The sequence below is a fragment of the Phaseolus vulgaris genome, chromosome 2 (genome assembly GCF_000499845.2).
Source record: "Phaseolus vulgaris cultivar G19833 chromosome 2, P. vulgaris v2.0, whole genome shotgun sequence".
Lineage (NCBI taxonomy): Eukaryota > Viridiplantae > Streptophyta > Magnoliopsida > Fabales > Fabaceae > Phaseolus > Phaseolus vulgaris.
The window spans coordinates 24,292,393-24,307,208 of NC_023758.2; the positions used below are offsets into that span (position 1 = coordinate 24,292,393).

Here is a 14,816-nt window from a genome sequence, read left to right on the forward strand (position 1 = left end):
ACATAGAAAGTAGAAAATGTATATTGTTATGGTATTCTATTTATGAAAACAATCCAACATGTTCTTAATACAACCTATATGGTGACGACTTCCATTTTCAATATGAAAAATCCCAATGAGAAAGGTTAAAAAAATTGTGAACCTGCCACAGACAATGACAATAACCTACTATGAACCTCCCAATTTGTTATTATAATATACTTTGCCATTATGTTTGAGTGTGTTAAAAACATGGCACATTCCTTCCAAAATTATTATTATTATAGTAAGACTTACTCTCTCTCATATATATATATAAATAAATATAGAAGACATTTACAACACAATAACCAAAAATCAACTTTATATATTCTATTGTTTTCTGATTCCTTTAAAGATGGGAAAACATAAACATTTTGTACGTAGAGGGTAGACACATGATTGATTAACAATAAAACGTATAATCTAATTATCTATATCTCTGTCATCGTACAAACAAACAACAAAGCCGAGCTCATCCTTGTGAATACAAACATTTGTATCTTATGTTAACTATATTACGAGAAATTTGTGTGTTTTCTATCACTCTTTTTAGCTTAATTATATTAGTTTTAATTTAATATGACCCATCTATTTAATTTTTATTAAGATCAAAATAATTGTTTTAACCTTCTTTCACCATCTTCTATATGTTTTCCTTTTTAAGAAAGAAAAATATAATTATTAAAAAAAAATACTTGGGTACCCAAGCTGTCTAGAAACAAGATATTTACATACATAGGCCAAACCATTTACATAAATATGTTGTAAGATCATCTTAATTTAAGTTTCATGAGAAGTTAACATACCTTGATTGACCGAGAGACACTTCTCAAGAAAATGCAAGCTGCAGTACATACATTGGCATCTCCATGAGTTAAGGCACAATTAGTAGGTTCAAGACCTGTATCAAAAAAAGTGTATTAGAAATTGAAAGTGGACTTGGGCTTTGAAATCATAGTTCACTAGTGCAAGGAAGCAGAATTGATGGATTGTACAATAGCATTATTGGTATAAATGAAAATAAATATTTGACAGCAAAGGAAGTGAAGAACAGGCTTACTGATCCTGTCCTTGCCCCACAGTTTAAACTAGGCATGCAGATGTTTCCAATTAATGAACAGGAGTCACAATATCTTTGTTATTATCCACGTAGAGGTTATAATGAGAGCAATCATTTCTATATAGCTAATGGAGAAAAGAGATATGATTGAAGCCTAAACATACAGTACCAATAGTAATGTAATGTAATGTGTACAGTACCAAAACCTTAACAATAAAGCAACTTCACCGCTTCATGACTATCTTAGTAATAAAACATTTTGAGGACATTTTTGTATATAATAATCTATAGGGTTGGAAGATTTCTTGTGTAATTAAGATTAGTTCTCTAAATTGGATACTTACAATTCCAATCCAAGTCCAGAATTTGGGGATGGTTAGGTGTTTTTGGAGATGTTGGGAGAAGAACACGCGATTTAAACTTCTGGATTCTTTCTTGTCTGCATTTTAATATTTGTAAGAAAGTGAATAAGTGAGAGTGAACATTTTTAATGTTTTTTTTTAATAAAGTTAGCGTCTAATGTTAGAACTACACTACACGTAATAAAATATAATTTATTAGTATAATTTATATACAAATTTTAATATACAAGACAAAATTTGATATTTATTTTTGTGTTTAGTTTGTATAGGTTTTATGAATACTAATAACTTTTTTTTTATCCATACTTTCTCTTATCAATTAAAATCCATTTTCCTTCTAGTGAAATGTTCATGATTTTAAGTTTCTTCCTATTGTATTCTTAATTATTTTAGTTTATAATTTATTTTCATTTATTTTCCTTTAGTTTATAATTAATTTGTTTATGCTTGCTGTGTTTGTCCGATTTTAATGCAATGATTTATTGTTTTTTAAATTTTCTTATTTTTATAAGTATTAGTCTTCAGACAATAAAGAATAATTTGTATGATGATATGATCTATTGATTATTTTAACCTCTTTAACTAATTACACTTTCAGATAGATTAAACTCAGGTTTAAAATTATACACATAATAGATAAATAGACCGCATCCAAATTTAAGAAAGTGGAGAATGAGTATGCAGTTTAGCTTGAAAGGCCCTTATTCTTGAAAACAATGTACCTTGTTATATTATTTGCACAAATTAGAAACTTCAGCGTAATACACTTCTGTTTGAGTAATTTTTTTTAATAAAGAAATACATTAGAAACTAAGAAATACATATTAATGTTACTTATATAAAAATTAATGTTTTGTATTCTTAGGCTTTTTTTTTATAATTCAATTTAAACTTATAATCTCATAAAATCATCCAAAATTTTCACCACTTCATGATTTCTTCTTAAGTTTTTTTTGGCAAGTTTTACAATGATTTCAATCTATCACTTCTATGTTAATTTCCAATACTCTAACCGTGTGGTATGTTAGTATGCTGATATGCTTCTGTATTCCTCTTAATTCTATCAGAAAAGTAACACCACCACTTACATTGTTCCTGCTTCCTGAATTGCAAGAATATGATGAATATGCTGAATAAAAAAGAAGTAGGAAAGTTAAAAATAGTTCTATGAACGAAACCAAGTCACAAAAGAAGGCCCAATATAAAGCTAAAAAAGGAGGAAAACAGAGAAAAGAAAATGTAAAATTGCTTCAAAGACAACTTGCTCTAATTACTGATAGAAAATGTCAGTGTATGGTTAACTTGTTTGTAAATATCCTCTGACAAATTGTGAAATCTACATGTGTATCATATTCTACCTTAGGGAGACACTATGTTAAGAAAAGACACTCGAGTATCAATAAGGTGCTTAAACAAGCAATCCAATCCATATTCAAGCCCTTCAATGACTACCACCACAGCCTCAAGCTCTTTATGTGCACATTGAATATTCTCAACTTTAAAATCTTTGGCTGGATTATCCATGACCATTCTACAAAGTGCCAAGTCCACTTTTTCCAATTCGTTCACATTCTCCTGTTGATTGTTGCATTGAAGAAGTGCCCCTTTCCTCATCACTCTTGACACAAATGTCCACTTGTTATTAAGCTTTGACCTTAAGATTGGTGAAGAAAGAAACGACACTAGTGACTGAAAGATGGAGCTGGTGATCAAGCTAGCTTCTCTTAGAACCCTCACAACTGCTGAAAGATGGTGATTAAGATCCAAAGGAAGAGAGGCCCCAAATGATGACCCTTCAGTGTGCTTCAACAAAACAAGAGATTTTGTACATTGTTTCCTTGTGTTTCTTCTGAGACTCCAATATGAAGACAAATGGCTTTCAATCACCAAGTCTCCAACCTTTCTCCTTCTAAGTGCTGATTGAAGGTCTCTAACATTTCCCTTCATTAGCATGATGGCATCCCTTGTCTCTCCCAGTATGTCCAAGAATCTCACTGGACAATCCAGCAACTCATCAACCCATTTTTGGTTGTGATGATGAGACAGTGCTTGTTGAGTGAGTGGCAATTTCAAAAGATCTTCCATGCACTTGTACAACTCTGCAAGGCCTGAGAGACCAAAGAAAATTCTCTCCACTTCAGAGGAAGATGAAACCTCCCATGATTTGAGCTTGTTAAGCTCCTCTTCAATTCGAACTGTGTTTGGATGTGATCTAGTTGGCAAGCTTATGGATCGAATGGCATAGCCATGAGAATGTTTTGGTGAAAAGGTAGAAGCCATAGCTGTTCTTTTCATGTTATCAGTAAAAGGGTGGTGCCTATTAGGAATGTTATGATCTTCTCCTTTCAATAATATATATATACCAAGGCATGTACGTGTGGTTTTCCCATAACGTGGGTTGATAATAATAACAATAACAATAGAATGGTGTTGTAATTGGGATGTTGTTGTGAGGTCTTGTCATGTTTTAAATGGAAAGCTTATGTATGTGTAACAAAGAGTGTAAGGTGGACCTCTCAAATTGCCTCTGATGTCTTTTTTATCTCACAGTCCCTCATGCAGAGTCACTCAACTTCCATACAAAATCATGCACATCAAGGCCCCATGCAAGCCTCCACTTAGGTCACAATTTTGTGGGGAATCACTCAACATTCATTGTCTAAATCTTCATAGAGTCATAATGGTTTCACATATCATTTTATTATTATAATTTTAATATAATTTTTTTTATGAAAAAATATATTATCAAATTTAAAATAATGAGTTCCAACTTGATTTTTCTAAGATGAGTTCTTCTCAACACAATTTCTTATAGTTATTTTTATATCACTTTTAAGAACTAAATAATAATGCTGTTTATTCTTAATAATCAAAATACTTTTTTAGGTTCATGAATATATTCATACAATAATATATCTCAAAGCTGAAAATCAAGAACTAATATGTTCCCAGGTCAACCCATGCCCTAGTAGAATCTACGACCAAAATACTTTGGTCTGATGAGATTTTAAATCATATAACTTTTTTTTTCCTATATTTTTCCTCACCTTCTCTATAAGTTCTTATACGTTCCCTTGTTATCTGTCTAGGTTTAATTTGTTACATATTCATTTTTTTCTTTTCAATTTTGTATTCTTTATATGTTTTAGTTCTTTATTTTAACTTTCGTGGTATTCTATGATTTTACTCTAATTTGAGATATTAAATAATTTCCTTTTATTAGCATAATACATGTGAAATGATGATTTTGATTGTATTTTTTAATATATACTAACAAGTTTTGATAAATAAGAATGTAGCAAAAAAGAATTAGTATTTAAAAATAGTTTTGCAACTAACAAAACGAAGTCAATTACTATTCATGACTTAACACAGTGTATACCATCACATACAAAATAGCATAAAATTATAAAAAATAAATAAAAACAAAAACAAAAAAACTCTTGACCCAACGTTGGAAATTTTAAAAAAAAATTTGGTTAAATTAGCACCTGAGATAACAAGTATTAGGAATGGTACCTAATTTGGTGGCAAAAATCACTTGCAAGTTGCAACCAATTGGAGCAATTATTTTGATTTTTGTTATCAACAACCAATTATTCTCTGACTCCAAATTACAAATTGTGGCTGAAAATTAAATCAATTGCTACAGTCATTAGCGATGGAGGATTTGACAACTGCTATGTTCACCAAATCAATTATGTATTAATTGTGGGACAGAAATTGTTAATACATTTAGCAACAAATTGATTCTCGGCACTGGTAGTTATTATAGTTGAAAAAGAAACATAATAACATAATTCAAATGAAAACTTTTTGTTTTCAATATTTTATTTTGGATAATTATACTATTTGCATCAAATTCATTGACTTGGTTGGTAATACTTTAGTCTTACACTTTTTTTCATCTACAAGGTTTCACTTAATATTATATTATTTATCAATTAGTTAAAAATATCTTTTTTTAAAAAACAAATTAATCTATAACAATATATTAATGACATTTTATATATAGATTATTTTCTATTTTATCTTTTATACTATTTCTAAATCTAAACATAAAAGGTCATGGTAAAATGTGGTTATATTATATGAGAAAAGTAATAGAGAAAAACCATCTACCCTAAAGTAGTAGCTGCATATACCAAGCTTATTTATGATATAAGATTATAATTAACACCAAATAAAAATATTTCATTATATATTATTATAAATTAAAACAATATATCACATGAAGTATCATATTATATATATATATATATTGATATAAGTTATATACAAATATAAATACAATAAAAAACAAATAAACTAAAAAATAACATACACACACATATTATTTAGTATGTTTAAAATTAAAATTAACATAAAAATTAAAATTGAACTTATTAAAATAAAATAATTCCTTTTTATTGGTGTGATAAAAATACAAACAAGTTTACGCGTATTTTTATTGTTAGTAAATATATATATATATATATATATATATTATTTTATTTTTATTTTATTTTAAATTGTGTTTTTTTTAAATGAAGCTTAATTTAATTTAAGGTAGGTCTTCATTTGGGTTATAAAATGGCAAAATGATTAGATGTATAATTGCAACTTGCTCACTAACACTTATGTCTGTTATTAATTGTAGTAATATAAACTGTATTCATCGATTTATATATATATATATATATATATATATAAGTTATTTTTTCTCCTAAAAAGACTAATTTATTTTATCACTTTCTCTATTCCTCTATTCTCTTTTCTTCTTCTCTTCTGGTTGCAAGAAAAAAAACATGATTTAAAGCTATTTGAAAGATCATTCCCTATGAACTTGGAAAATCTATGGAGTTAGCATTGAGATGATTGAAGTTATATTACATATATGACAAATCCAGGTTCACAGGGCACTATTTTTTTCTTTTTATTATTATTATTATTATTATAATTTTGAATTGCACGAACAACACTTCCACAGAGTTCCTTTTAAGGATTGCAATAATCATCATTAGTTGTTACACCTAAAACGTGTTCACGTGTAAATGTATCTTTCAAAAGGGACATTGTTTTCCAAATAGTGACGGACACTAACGTGAAAGTGTCTTTTAACAAAATTGAAACCTTAATTAACCAAAGGCCAAACAAAATCTTGTATTAAACCTACTTTTGTTTCACTGAAGTAAAATGATAAAAATTATTCATGCATGTAAATATAAACTAACTTCCAAAGTGTAACCTTGGTTTCAACTTGGATTAGAAGTTACACTCCCCTATACTCAATATTAATATATTAAGTGTTGAGACAAAATGACAGTTTAATTATATATATATATATATATATATATATATTAATCAATTGAAGTGTCTTAATAGTTATAATAAAATTTTCTAAAATATTTGAATGATAATTAACCAAATGATATTATGTTAATACTGGAACTAAAAACATTCACGATCTTATACTTATTGCAACAAAATATTATCTGTCTTTCACATGACTTGAAAAATTTCTTAGACTACATATGAGGAATGATTAAGGAGGTAAGACATAACATCAGCTTCACATGAGTGAAGAAAGGTGAGAGAAGGCAACATGAATTGCTTATGTATCACATCTGTGTCACTACTTCACAAACTGTCCTTTCTTGACATGCACAACTACCAATGTACACTGCTATGAAAATTATTATTTTTTTTACATCTTACATCTGGAAAAGAAACTGTATTTGTACAATAAACTTGCAGCTGATAAAAAAACAATAAACTTGCACACAACAAAAAGACAGTAGAAAAAAAGGAGATGAAATAGATAATGGAATACATACAAAATAAAAGAATATTATAGAAAAAGAGGGATCGAGTCTATTTGAAAATGACTTTAAAGAATTATTTCTCATTTTTAGTATTTTATTTTATTTATTTAATATAATGATAAAACATGAATTACTCATTATTTAATATATTAAAAGGAAATTAAAAAAAGATAAGTAATTGTTTTTAAAGTTACTCTAATCCCTCAATGTTTTATTAGTTATATAATTTTAATCTATAGTTAAGGGATTCCTACTTTAACTGTTTTAATTTAATTTAATTTAATTTTTATTTTATATTTTATTTTATTGATTTATTTTGATTATTTTGACATTTTATAATTTCAAAAAGTTAATAAAACAATTTTTTAATTTTAAAATTTTATTTTATTTGTTTTCATTAGTGGAAAAATTGGTAAGTTACTTTTAGTCATCTCCTTTTCTATTAAATAAAAAATTCAAGATATTCTATAAATTCTTTTCTTATTTTATCCTTACTTCATATTTTATTTTATTAATTTATTTTAGTTATTTCGACATTTTATAATTTTATAAGTTAATAAAATAGTTTTTAATTTTAAAAATTTATTTTATTTGTTGTCATTTACGAGAGAGTGAAGAGATTAGTACGTTATTTTTTCTGTTTTAAAGTGATCTCCTTTTCTATTAAATAAAAAATTCAAGATATTCTCTAAATACTTTCCTATTTTATTCTTACTTCATATTTTATTTTATTTTGATTATGTATTGATAAAATTTATGTGTCTTTTTATTCAGCTTGAATTTAGTTTAAAAAAACATTATAATACTTAGCAATGATAATAAGTTCCTCTTTTTTAATTTTGATAAGAATATGGAGGTAAGAAAATAATAAAATTTATAAATTTTAAAAACTTAAAAAATATGGATGACGTGTTTTGTACAAAATTACAAAGGATCATTTAAAGGTAAATTATGTTTTCTACTTAAGTAATATAAATTTACTTAATTATTGATATAATTTAATTAGTAAAGATATTTGTTAAGAATAATTTTATTTTTTTAATGTCAGGAAAGATAAAAGATATCTGGAATATTAATTTTTATTTGGTCTCCCAATAAGAATTCATTACAATAAAATCTTAACATTTCAAATGAATGTTTTCTCCTTTTTAGAACATATGTATATAGACAAATTAATGTTTAAAAATTACGAATACACATAAGTTTATACTTCATTTCAATAAATATGAATACACATAGGATTATGATGAAAATAAAAAATACGGATATACATAAAGATAATAACATAAATACAAATTTATATTATTAATATAAGTGTATTAACTATAATATTGTTTATTCAAATTTTAATATTAAACATAAATACATATAAATGAAAAAATAAAAATGCGAATAGCCGCTAGTATAAATAATGAGCTAGTTTTTTTAAAATATTTATTTTAAATTTAAACAAAGTGGTCACTTTTTAATGTATACAGGATAATGAATAATGTGAAAACTAAACACGGAGGATGAATGAAGGGAGTATGTTACATAAGTCCAATCTATATATATGATGGGCTGTTAGAAAATCACACAAACAAGGCGTTTTCTATCTGCACCTTTTTTATGCACATCATATTTTGTGTGAAAAGTTCAATTTAGACTTTTTAAATTGTAAAATTCGAAAAATATTTCAAAAATACTTTTTGAACTATACAATTCGAAATACAAAGAAATAATTTCTAAACTCTACAATTCAAAATACAAATTTGTATTTTAGATTGAATAATTTAGAATACAAATTTTGTATTCTAAATTCTAGAATTTAAAACATAAAATTTTGTATTGTAAAATTCAAAATGGAATATTTGTATTCTGAATTGTAAATTTCAAAATGGACAAGTATTTTTAAAAACATGTGGTGCCAAAAGAAACTATGAAGGTGCAAGAAGAATTTACCCACAAACAATTATTCTACAACAGCTGCTCACAAGTGTCCAACAACCTAGTGTTGTCTTGCGTTAGGCCATTCTGTTATGCACCCCATAGTTTTCGTATGCACCTCACCACTCTTGTTTATAAGAATGGATTAAAAAAACGTTTCTTCAATTATGCAATCCAGAAGAAGTCATCTTTTGCATAGAAAAAAATTTTAAATAAAAAAATGATTTTTGGATAGTGAATTTAATTTTTTTTTCATATAGAAAAAAAGCAATTCAAATCCAACAAACCTTTTTATATCAAAATCTAATTTCCATACTGCAAAATCTAAAAATAATTTTTAGATTATTTAATTTAATTCACATATGAATACTAGATTTAAATTAAAATAAAAAAGGGATTTCAATTAAAATGTTTAATTTATTAGATATCTAAATTAAAATTTATATAGATAAACTTATTAGGTAGGTTAACTTTTTTAAGGCATGAAATTTCGATTAATTTTTATTCAAATAGGGTTTTTTTAAAAGGTTTAAGTATAATTTTTATAATAAATGCATCACATGAGATTAACTCTTATGATTACTTGACTCATTTCTTTCCTCCAATCTGATAAAAAGTATTAGTGAATTGATGGTTTTCTTATTAAATTTCTCTAATGACCAATAATTATTTCACTTGGCTATTGGACATGGTTGTTTGCCCAGTATTATTCACTAGTGTTTAGGCAGATGAGAACAACACATTAAAAGTAATTCTATGTCTCACGACAAAGAAAAGCCGAGTTAAAGCAGAAGAAATCAAAATATAGTCTATGAACTTTTGGTTGTATTTGTTTATGTAACTATTGAATCGTGTATATACACATTTACAAATTTTTAGGCAAAATTTGCAGACAAAATTACGACTGAACACTCTCTATGGAGTCATTATGTTCAGAAGGTTGGCTCTTGTTCTAACTAAGCGTCTAAACATTCTCTCCAAACCATTTTCTATGTTTTCAATGGCATTCTCCAAAGCCTCTAATCCCTCACGCACAGCCTGCATCTTCAAAACATTGGTACCTTCACTTAGAAGGGTGCTTAAAGATCCTTCCACACACTGCAACTCATTGAAATTCTGGGAGTTTTCTTCACATGATATTACCCTCTTCTGCATCAATTTTGCCACCATCAACCATTTAGTTGGCTTTGCTTTTGAAGCTGGCAGAGCCAAGTAAGACAAAAGTGTTTGAAAGATGGACATGTTCATTGTAATGACCTCCCTAAGAACTCTTATCACAGCATCAGAGTCTTGATCTTGATTCAACATTGGGGATGCTCCAAATTTACTTTCCATCTGCTTTAAAGATGAGATCAACTTCTTGGCACTCTTCTTCATCTTTCTTGTGAATAAATTGTACTCAGCTACACTTTTTTCAATGCTTGAGTCTCCCTTTCTCCTGCGGAGAGCAGAATGAAGGGCTTGAACATTTTCCTTAACTTGTGAAAGGGTGTTCCTTGTAATGCCACAGATATCCAAAACTCTCACTGAACCATCCAACACCTCTTCCATGCATTTCTCACCTTGATGGTTCGAAATCACTTTTTGAGCTGATGCCATGTTGAGAAGATCTTCCAAGCAAATGAACAAATCTTCAAGGAAGGATAGGCCAGTGCCAATTGACTCAGAAGTGGACGTAGATGTGGCTTCCCATGTCCTCATTTTGCTTAGCTCCTCCTCTATTCTGATGGAGCTGGGATGAGAAGCAGAAGGAAAACTATTTGAGCGAACATGGTACATGCTTGCCATTGCTACTTTTTCTTTTGTTGTTTGTTCTTTTTTGCAGAATTGTGCACTCATACTTAGTCCTTTGCCTCATTATTTATAGTGGCTATCGATAATCATTAATCATTCCATGATTTCAATATATGCCTAGAAAAAAAGACGAGCACCTCCCTTAATCAACATGCACAGAAAACATGTGGTGCCCTCATGGATTCCCTTTGAATTAGGTAAGATTGTCCCACCTCTGTCCAACATTGTGATATTCTGTAAGACACAACGGTAATAAAATAGGTTTTTGGTGCATAACTGGCATGTTCTCCGAGTGTTGGTAATCAGAAAACATCATAACTCATAAACTAGTTTGCTGTTTTCACATCACCCTCTTGATCTCAAATATAAACTACACTGTTTCTGTTTCTTGCTTCAGAGATGTCCACTGAGTTGTCTCTATATGAAGGAGCTAAAACTGCAACGAATGAAATTGTTTTTGCGAGATACAGATCTTGATCTCATGAGATATACTAGAAAATGCACAATAATTGAAGTGAGAGATAAGTTTATTACAATTCAAATGACAAAATGATGCACAAATTATAGCATTAGATTAGTTAGGTGTGTGCACGAGTGGCATTTGTGCTTTGTTCTAAGTTCGACACTGCTAATAATAAAAAATGCAGATTATATAATCACTTGTAACATTTACTTGGGAATGGTTTATGCCTCTTTTATAACTATGTAAAAAAAATTTCTTCCCCCTAATCTCTGTTCATGTTTCTTCCTCCTTATTCAAGTTTCGCTTTACGTTCTCTGTGATAACCTCCATTAATTTTCTTAAGCAAGTGAGGCAGAGGATAGGAGGAAAAAGAAGAAGAGGAAGACTAAAAAAGGTTGAAGATTGAGATTTTGAGATGGGTTGAACTGTAAGGGTGAAAAGAAACTTAAATAAGTTTAAGAGATCAAAAGATAAACTTGGCAAAGCATGCTATGTCTACGTTTGTTAATAGTTTTTTTTTTTCCGGTTGGTTTAGTATGATCTATGATTCATTTTCTTAAGTGATCTTGAGTAGATTTTCTACTTGTTATAACATATAATCGATTAGGATATAAGGATATGGTTTTTATCGAATATAAAACTTTCAACTCACAGTAGAATTTATTCTTGTAGAGTCTCAACTGTGCTATGCAGTTTTTGTTTAAGAAGCATTGCATTTGAATTCCGCTTTGGAGGAAGGTTTCGTGAAGGGGTTTGCTCGTCACACATTATTCTTAGTAATTATAATGTTTAGTCAGAGGAACACTATAAATTTGAAAGAATATTCTCAAGGAAAAAGGTGACTTGAAACAAAAATATATGGAATATAGGGTTAACATTTTTTTGTATTTGATTGTAATGACTATTGAATTGTGTACATGTACAAAATTGATAGGACAAAAATTTCCAATCTTCATTGATCCCTAAAACTTGGATGCTTTGAAGGATTTGGAGAGAAAATCATGACTGAACACTGTCTAATATCTATTGAGTCATGATATTCAAAAGGCAGGCTCTTGTTCTAACCATGCGCCTAAATAAGCTCTCCAAACCATTTTCTATGATTTCGATGTCATTCTCCAAAGCTTCCAATCTCTCATGTGCAGCTTGCACCCTTGCAACATTGGTACCTTCATTTAGAAGGTTGCTTAAAGATGCTTCCACACACTGAAACTCGTTGGAATTTTCTGTGTTCTCTTCACATGTTATCACTCCCTTGTGCATTAATTTTGCTACCAATAACCATTTGGTTGCCTTTGACTTTGAAGCAGGCACGGTCAAGAAAGCTAACAGGGATTGGAAGACAGACATGTTCAGTCCAATGACTTCCCTAAGCATTCTAATCAAAGAAACAAGTTGTTGGTCTTCATCCAAGAGTGGGGATACTCCAAATTTCCTCTCCATCTGCTTCAAAGATGTGATCAACTTCTTGGCATTCTTCTTCATCTTCTTTGAGAACAAGTTATATTCGGCTATAATTCTTTCAATGCTTGAATCCCCCTTTCTCCTTCTAAGAGCAGAATGAAGGGCTTTAACATTTTCCTTAATTTGTAACATGGTGTCCCTTGTGATGTCACAGATATCCAAAATTCTTACTGAACCATCCATTAGCTCTTCCATGCATTTCTCACCTTGATGGTGGGAAATCAGCTTTTGGGTTGAAGCCATGTTGAGAAGATCTTCCAAGGAAATATGCAAATCTGATAACAAGGACAAGCCAGTGCAAATTGATTTTGAGGTGGACGTGGAAGTGGCTTCCCAAGTTTTGAGCTTGCTTAGCTCTTCCTCCACTCTACTGATGCTAGGATGAGATCCAGTAGGGAAACTATTTGAGCGAACATGGAACTTGTTTGCCATGGTTACTCTTTTTGTATTCTTTTCTTTTACAAAGGAAGCTCAATGTTTTTCTGCTATCACCAAATCCCTCACTCTATATATATAGGTGCAGTTCATGATTTCTATCTGTTATTAAAAAAAATAGGCAGCACAGCTAACCTCTGATGATGAATGTGAGCAAGTGGTAGTAGCATGTGTTTCCTTCTCATTAGGTGAGTTTGTCACATCTCAGCCAAACATTATGCACTATTATTGGTGATATAATACAGAACAAAATAGTATTGAAATGGGTTTGTTTTGCATAACTGGCATGTCCTCCCAGTGTTGGCAATCAGAAAACCTCATTACTCATCACCTAGTTTGCCTCCTTTGCTGCCACATTGCCTTTGATTTCACAATAAAAAAATGGTGTTGTTTCAGCTCCAAGGATATCCATTATCTGGCTTGTCACAATGGTAAGGAGCTAGAATTGCCAAAATAAATGGTTTTTTGTGGATGAGATCCGGATCTCGTGGGATATGACAACAATTAGAGTTGCATATAATTTTGATTACAGATTTTCAGAACAAAATGATGGGTTATTTGCGTGCACGAGTGGCTTGTAACCCTTTTGTCTTCCTTGCTGATTTCACCAACTCTTTCACTATGTTTTAAACCAGTAATGTCCCTCACATTGCTTTATATGTTTTTCTTGAGAAATCATATGGTACATATAAAAGGACATGTACCTTACTGCCCCATTATCAAGGGGTTGGTGTGTATATTTTTTGAGTGCTCAGGAGAAAAAAAATATTATGGAAACATCTCAGATTTCCAAATCTCAAAATCAAAGGTGATGCAGGATTAATGGTTTTGTGTGAATAACATATTTTGTGCATGCACACATCATTTTGGTCTATTAAAAACTTAAATTTTCCAATTGCATGCTAAAGACTTAACTTTACTGTGTTTGTTTCCAATTAATGTTAACACATGTACTTATTTCAACTTTTTTCTTTCTCAATGTCCAAATTATTGTTTAAGTTATACATATTATCACACTAGCATTCAAGTTGACACTCGAGCAATAGTAAGCAGAATATGAATTTTCATTAACATATCACCTAATAATCTATTTTTAGTACACAATCTATGTTTAAATCACATCCCAAATTTATTAATTTCGTCACCTACTATGACAATATAACACTGTGATAATAAAACATACTTTTTAACAAGTTAAATGCATTGATTGATAATTGTACTGGTATGGACGAGACCGAGACACGTGTCACCCTGACCGAGACACGTGTTATCCTTACCGAGACACATGCCATTTTGACCGAGGCATATGTGGGATTGGCCGAGACCTCGGGAACTTGGCCGAAACGTTAGGAATCGTCACGGTCGGCCGACCCATATTACCGTTAACGCTCAAACCAATGTTAGTGAAGCTAACCCGTCATTAAGGATTAGGTAATGCAACCTAAGTGAGATCCACTTCGCTAATCAGGCCCAATAAGGTAAGCCCA

General features: G+C 29.8%; 3 protein-coding genes across 3 annotated transcripts; all 3 read right to left on the reverse strand.

Annotated features, from left to right (window-relative positions):
- Positions 1-2,802: 2,802 nt before the first annotated feature.
- LOC137809656 (uncharacterized) lies at positions 2,803-3,738 on the reverse strand. The gene has a single exon (XM_068610755.1). The coding sequence runs from the start codon at positions 3,736-3,738 to the stop codon at positions 2,803-2,805; it is 936 nt and encodes a 311-aa protein (XP_068466856.1).
- Positions 3,739-10,001: 6,263 nt separating this feature from the next.
- Positions 10,002-10,990, reverse strand: LOC137809657 (uncharacterized). The gene has a single exon (XM_068610756.1). It carries the CDS (start codon positions 10,959-10,961, stop codon positions 10,089-10,091), a length of 873 nt encoding a protein of 290 aa, XP_068466857.1. The 5' UTR covers positions 10,962-10,990; the 3' UTR covers positions 10,002-10,088.
- A 1,322-nt stretch (positions 10,991-12,312) lies between these two features.
- LOC137809658 (uncharacterized) lies at positions 12,313-13,527 on the reverse strand. Its single transcript, XM_068610757.1, has one exon. It carries the CDS (start codon positions 13,324-13,326, stop codon positions 12,454-12,456), a length of 873 nt encoding a protein of 290 aa, XP_068466858.1. The 5' UTR covers positions 13,327-13,527; the 3' UTR covers positions 12,313-12,453.
- Between the last annotated feature and the right edge of the window lie 1,289 nt (positions 13,528-14,816).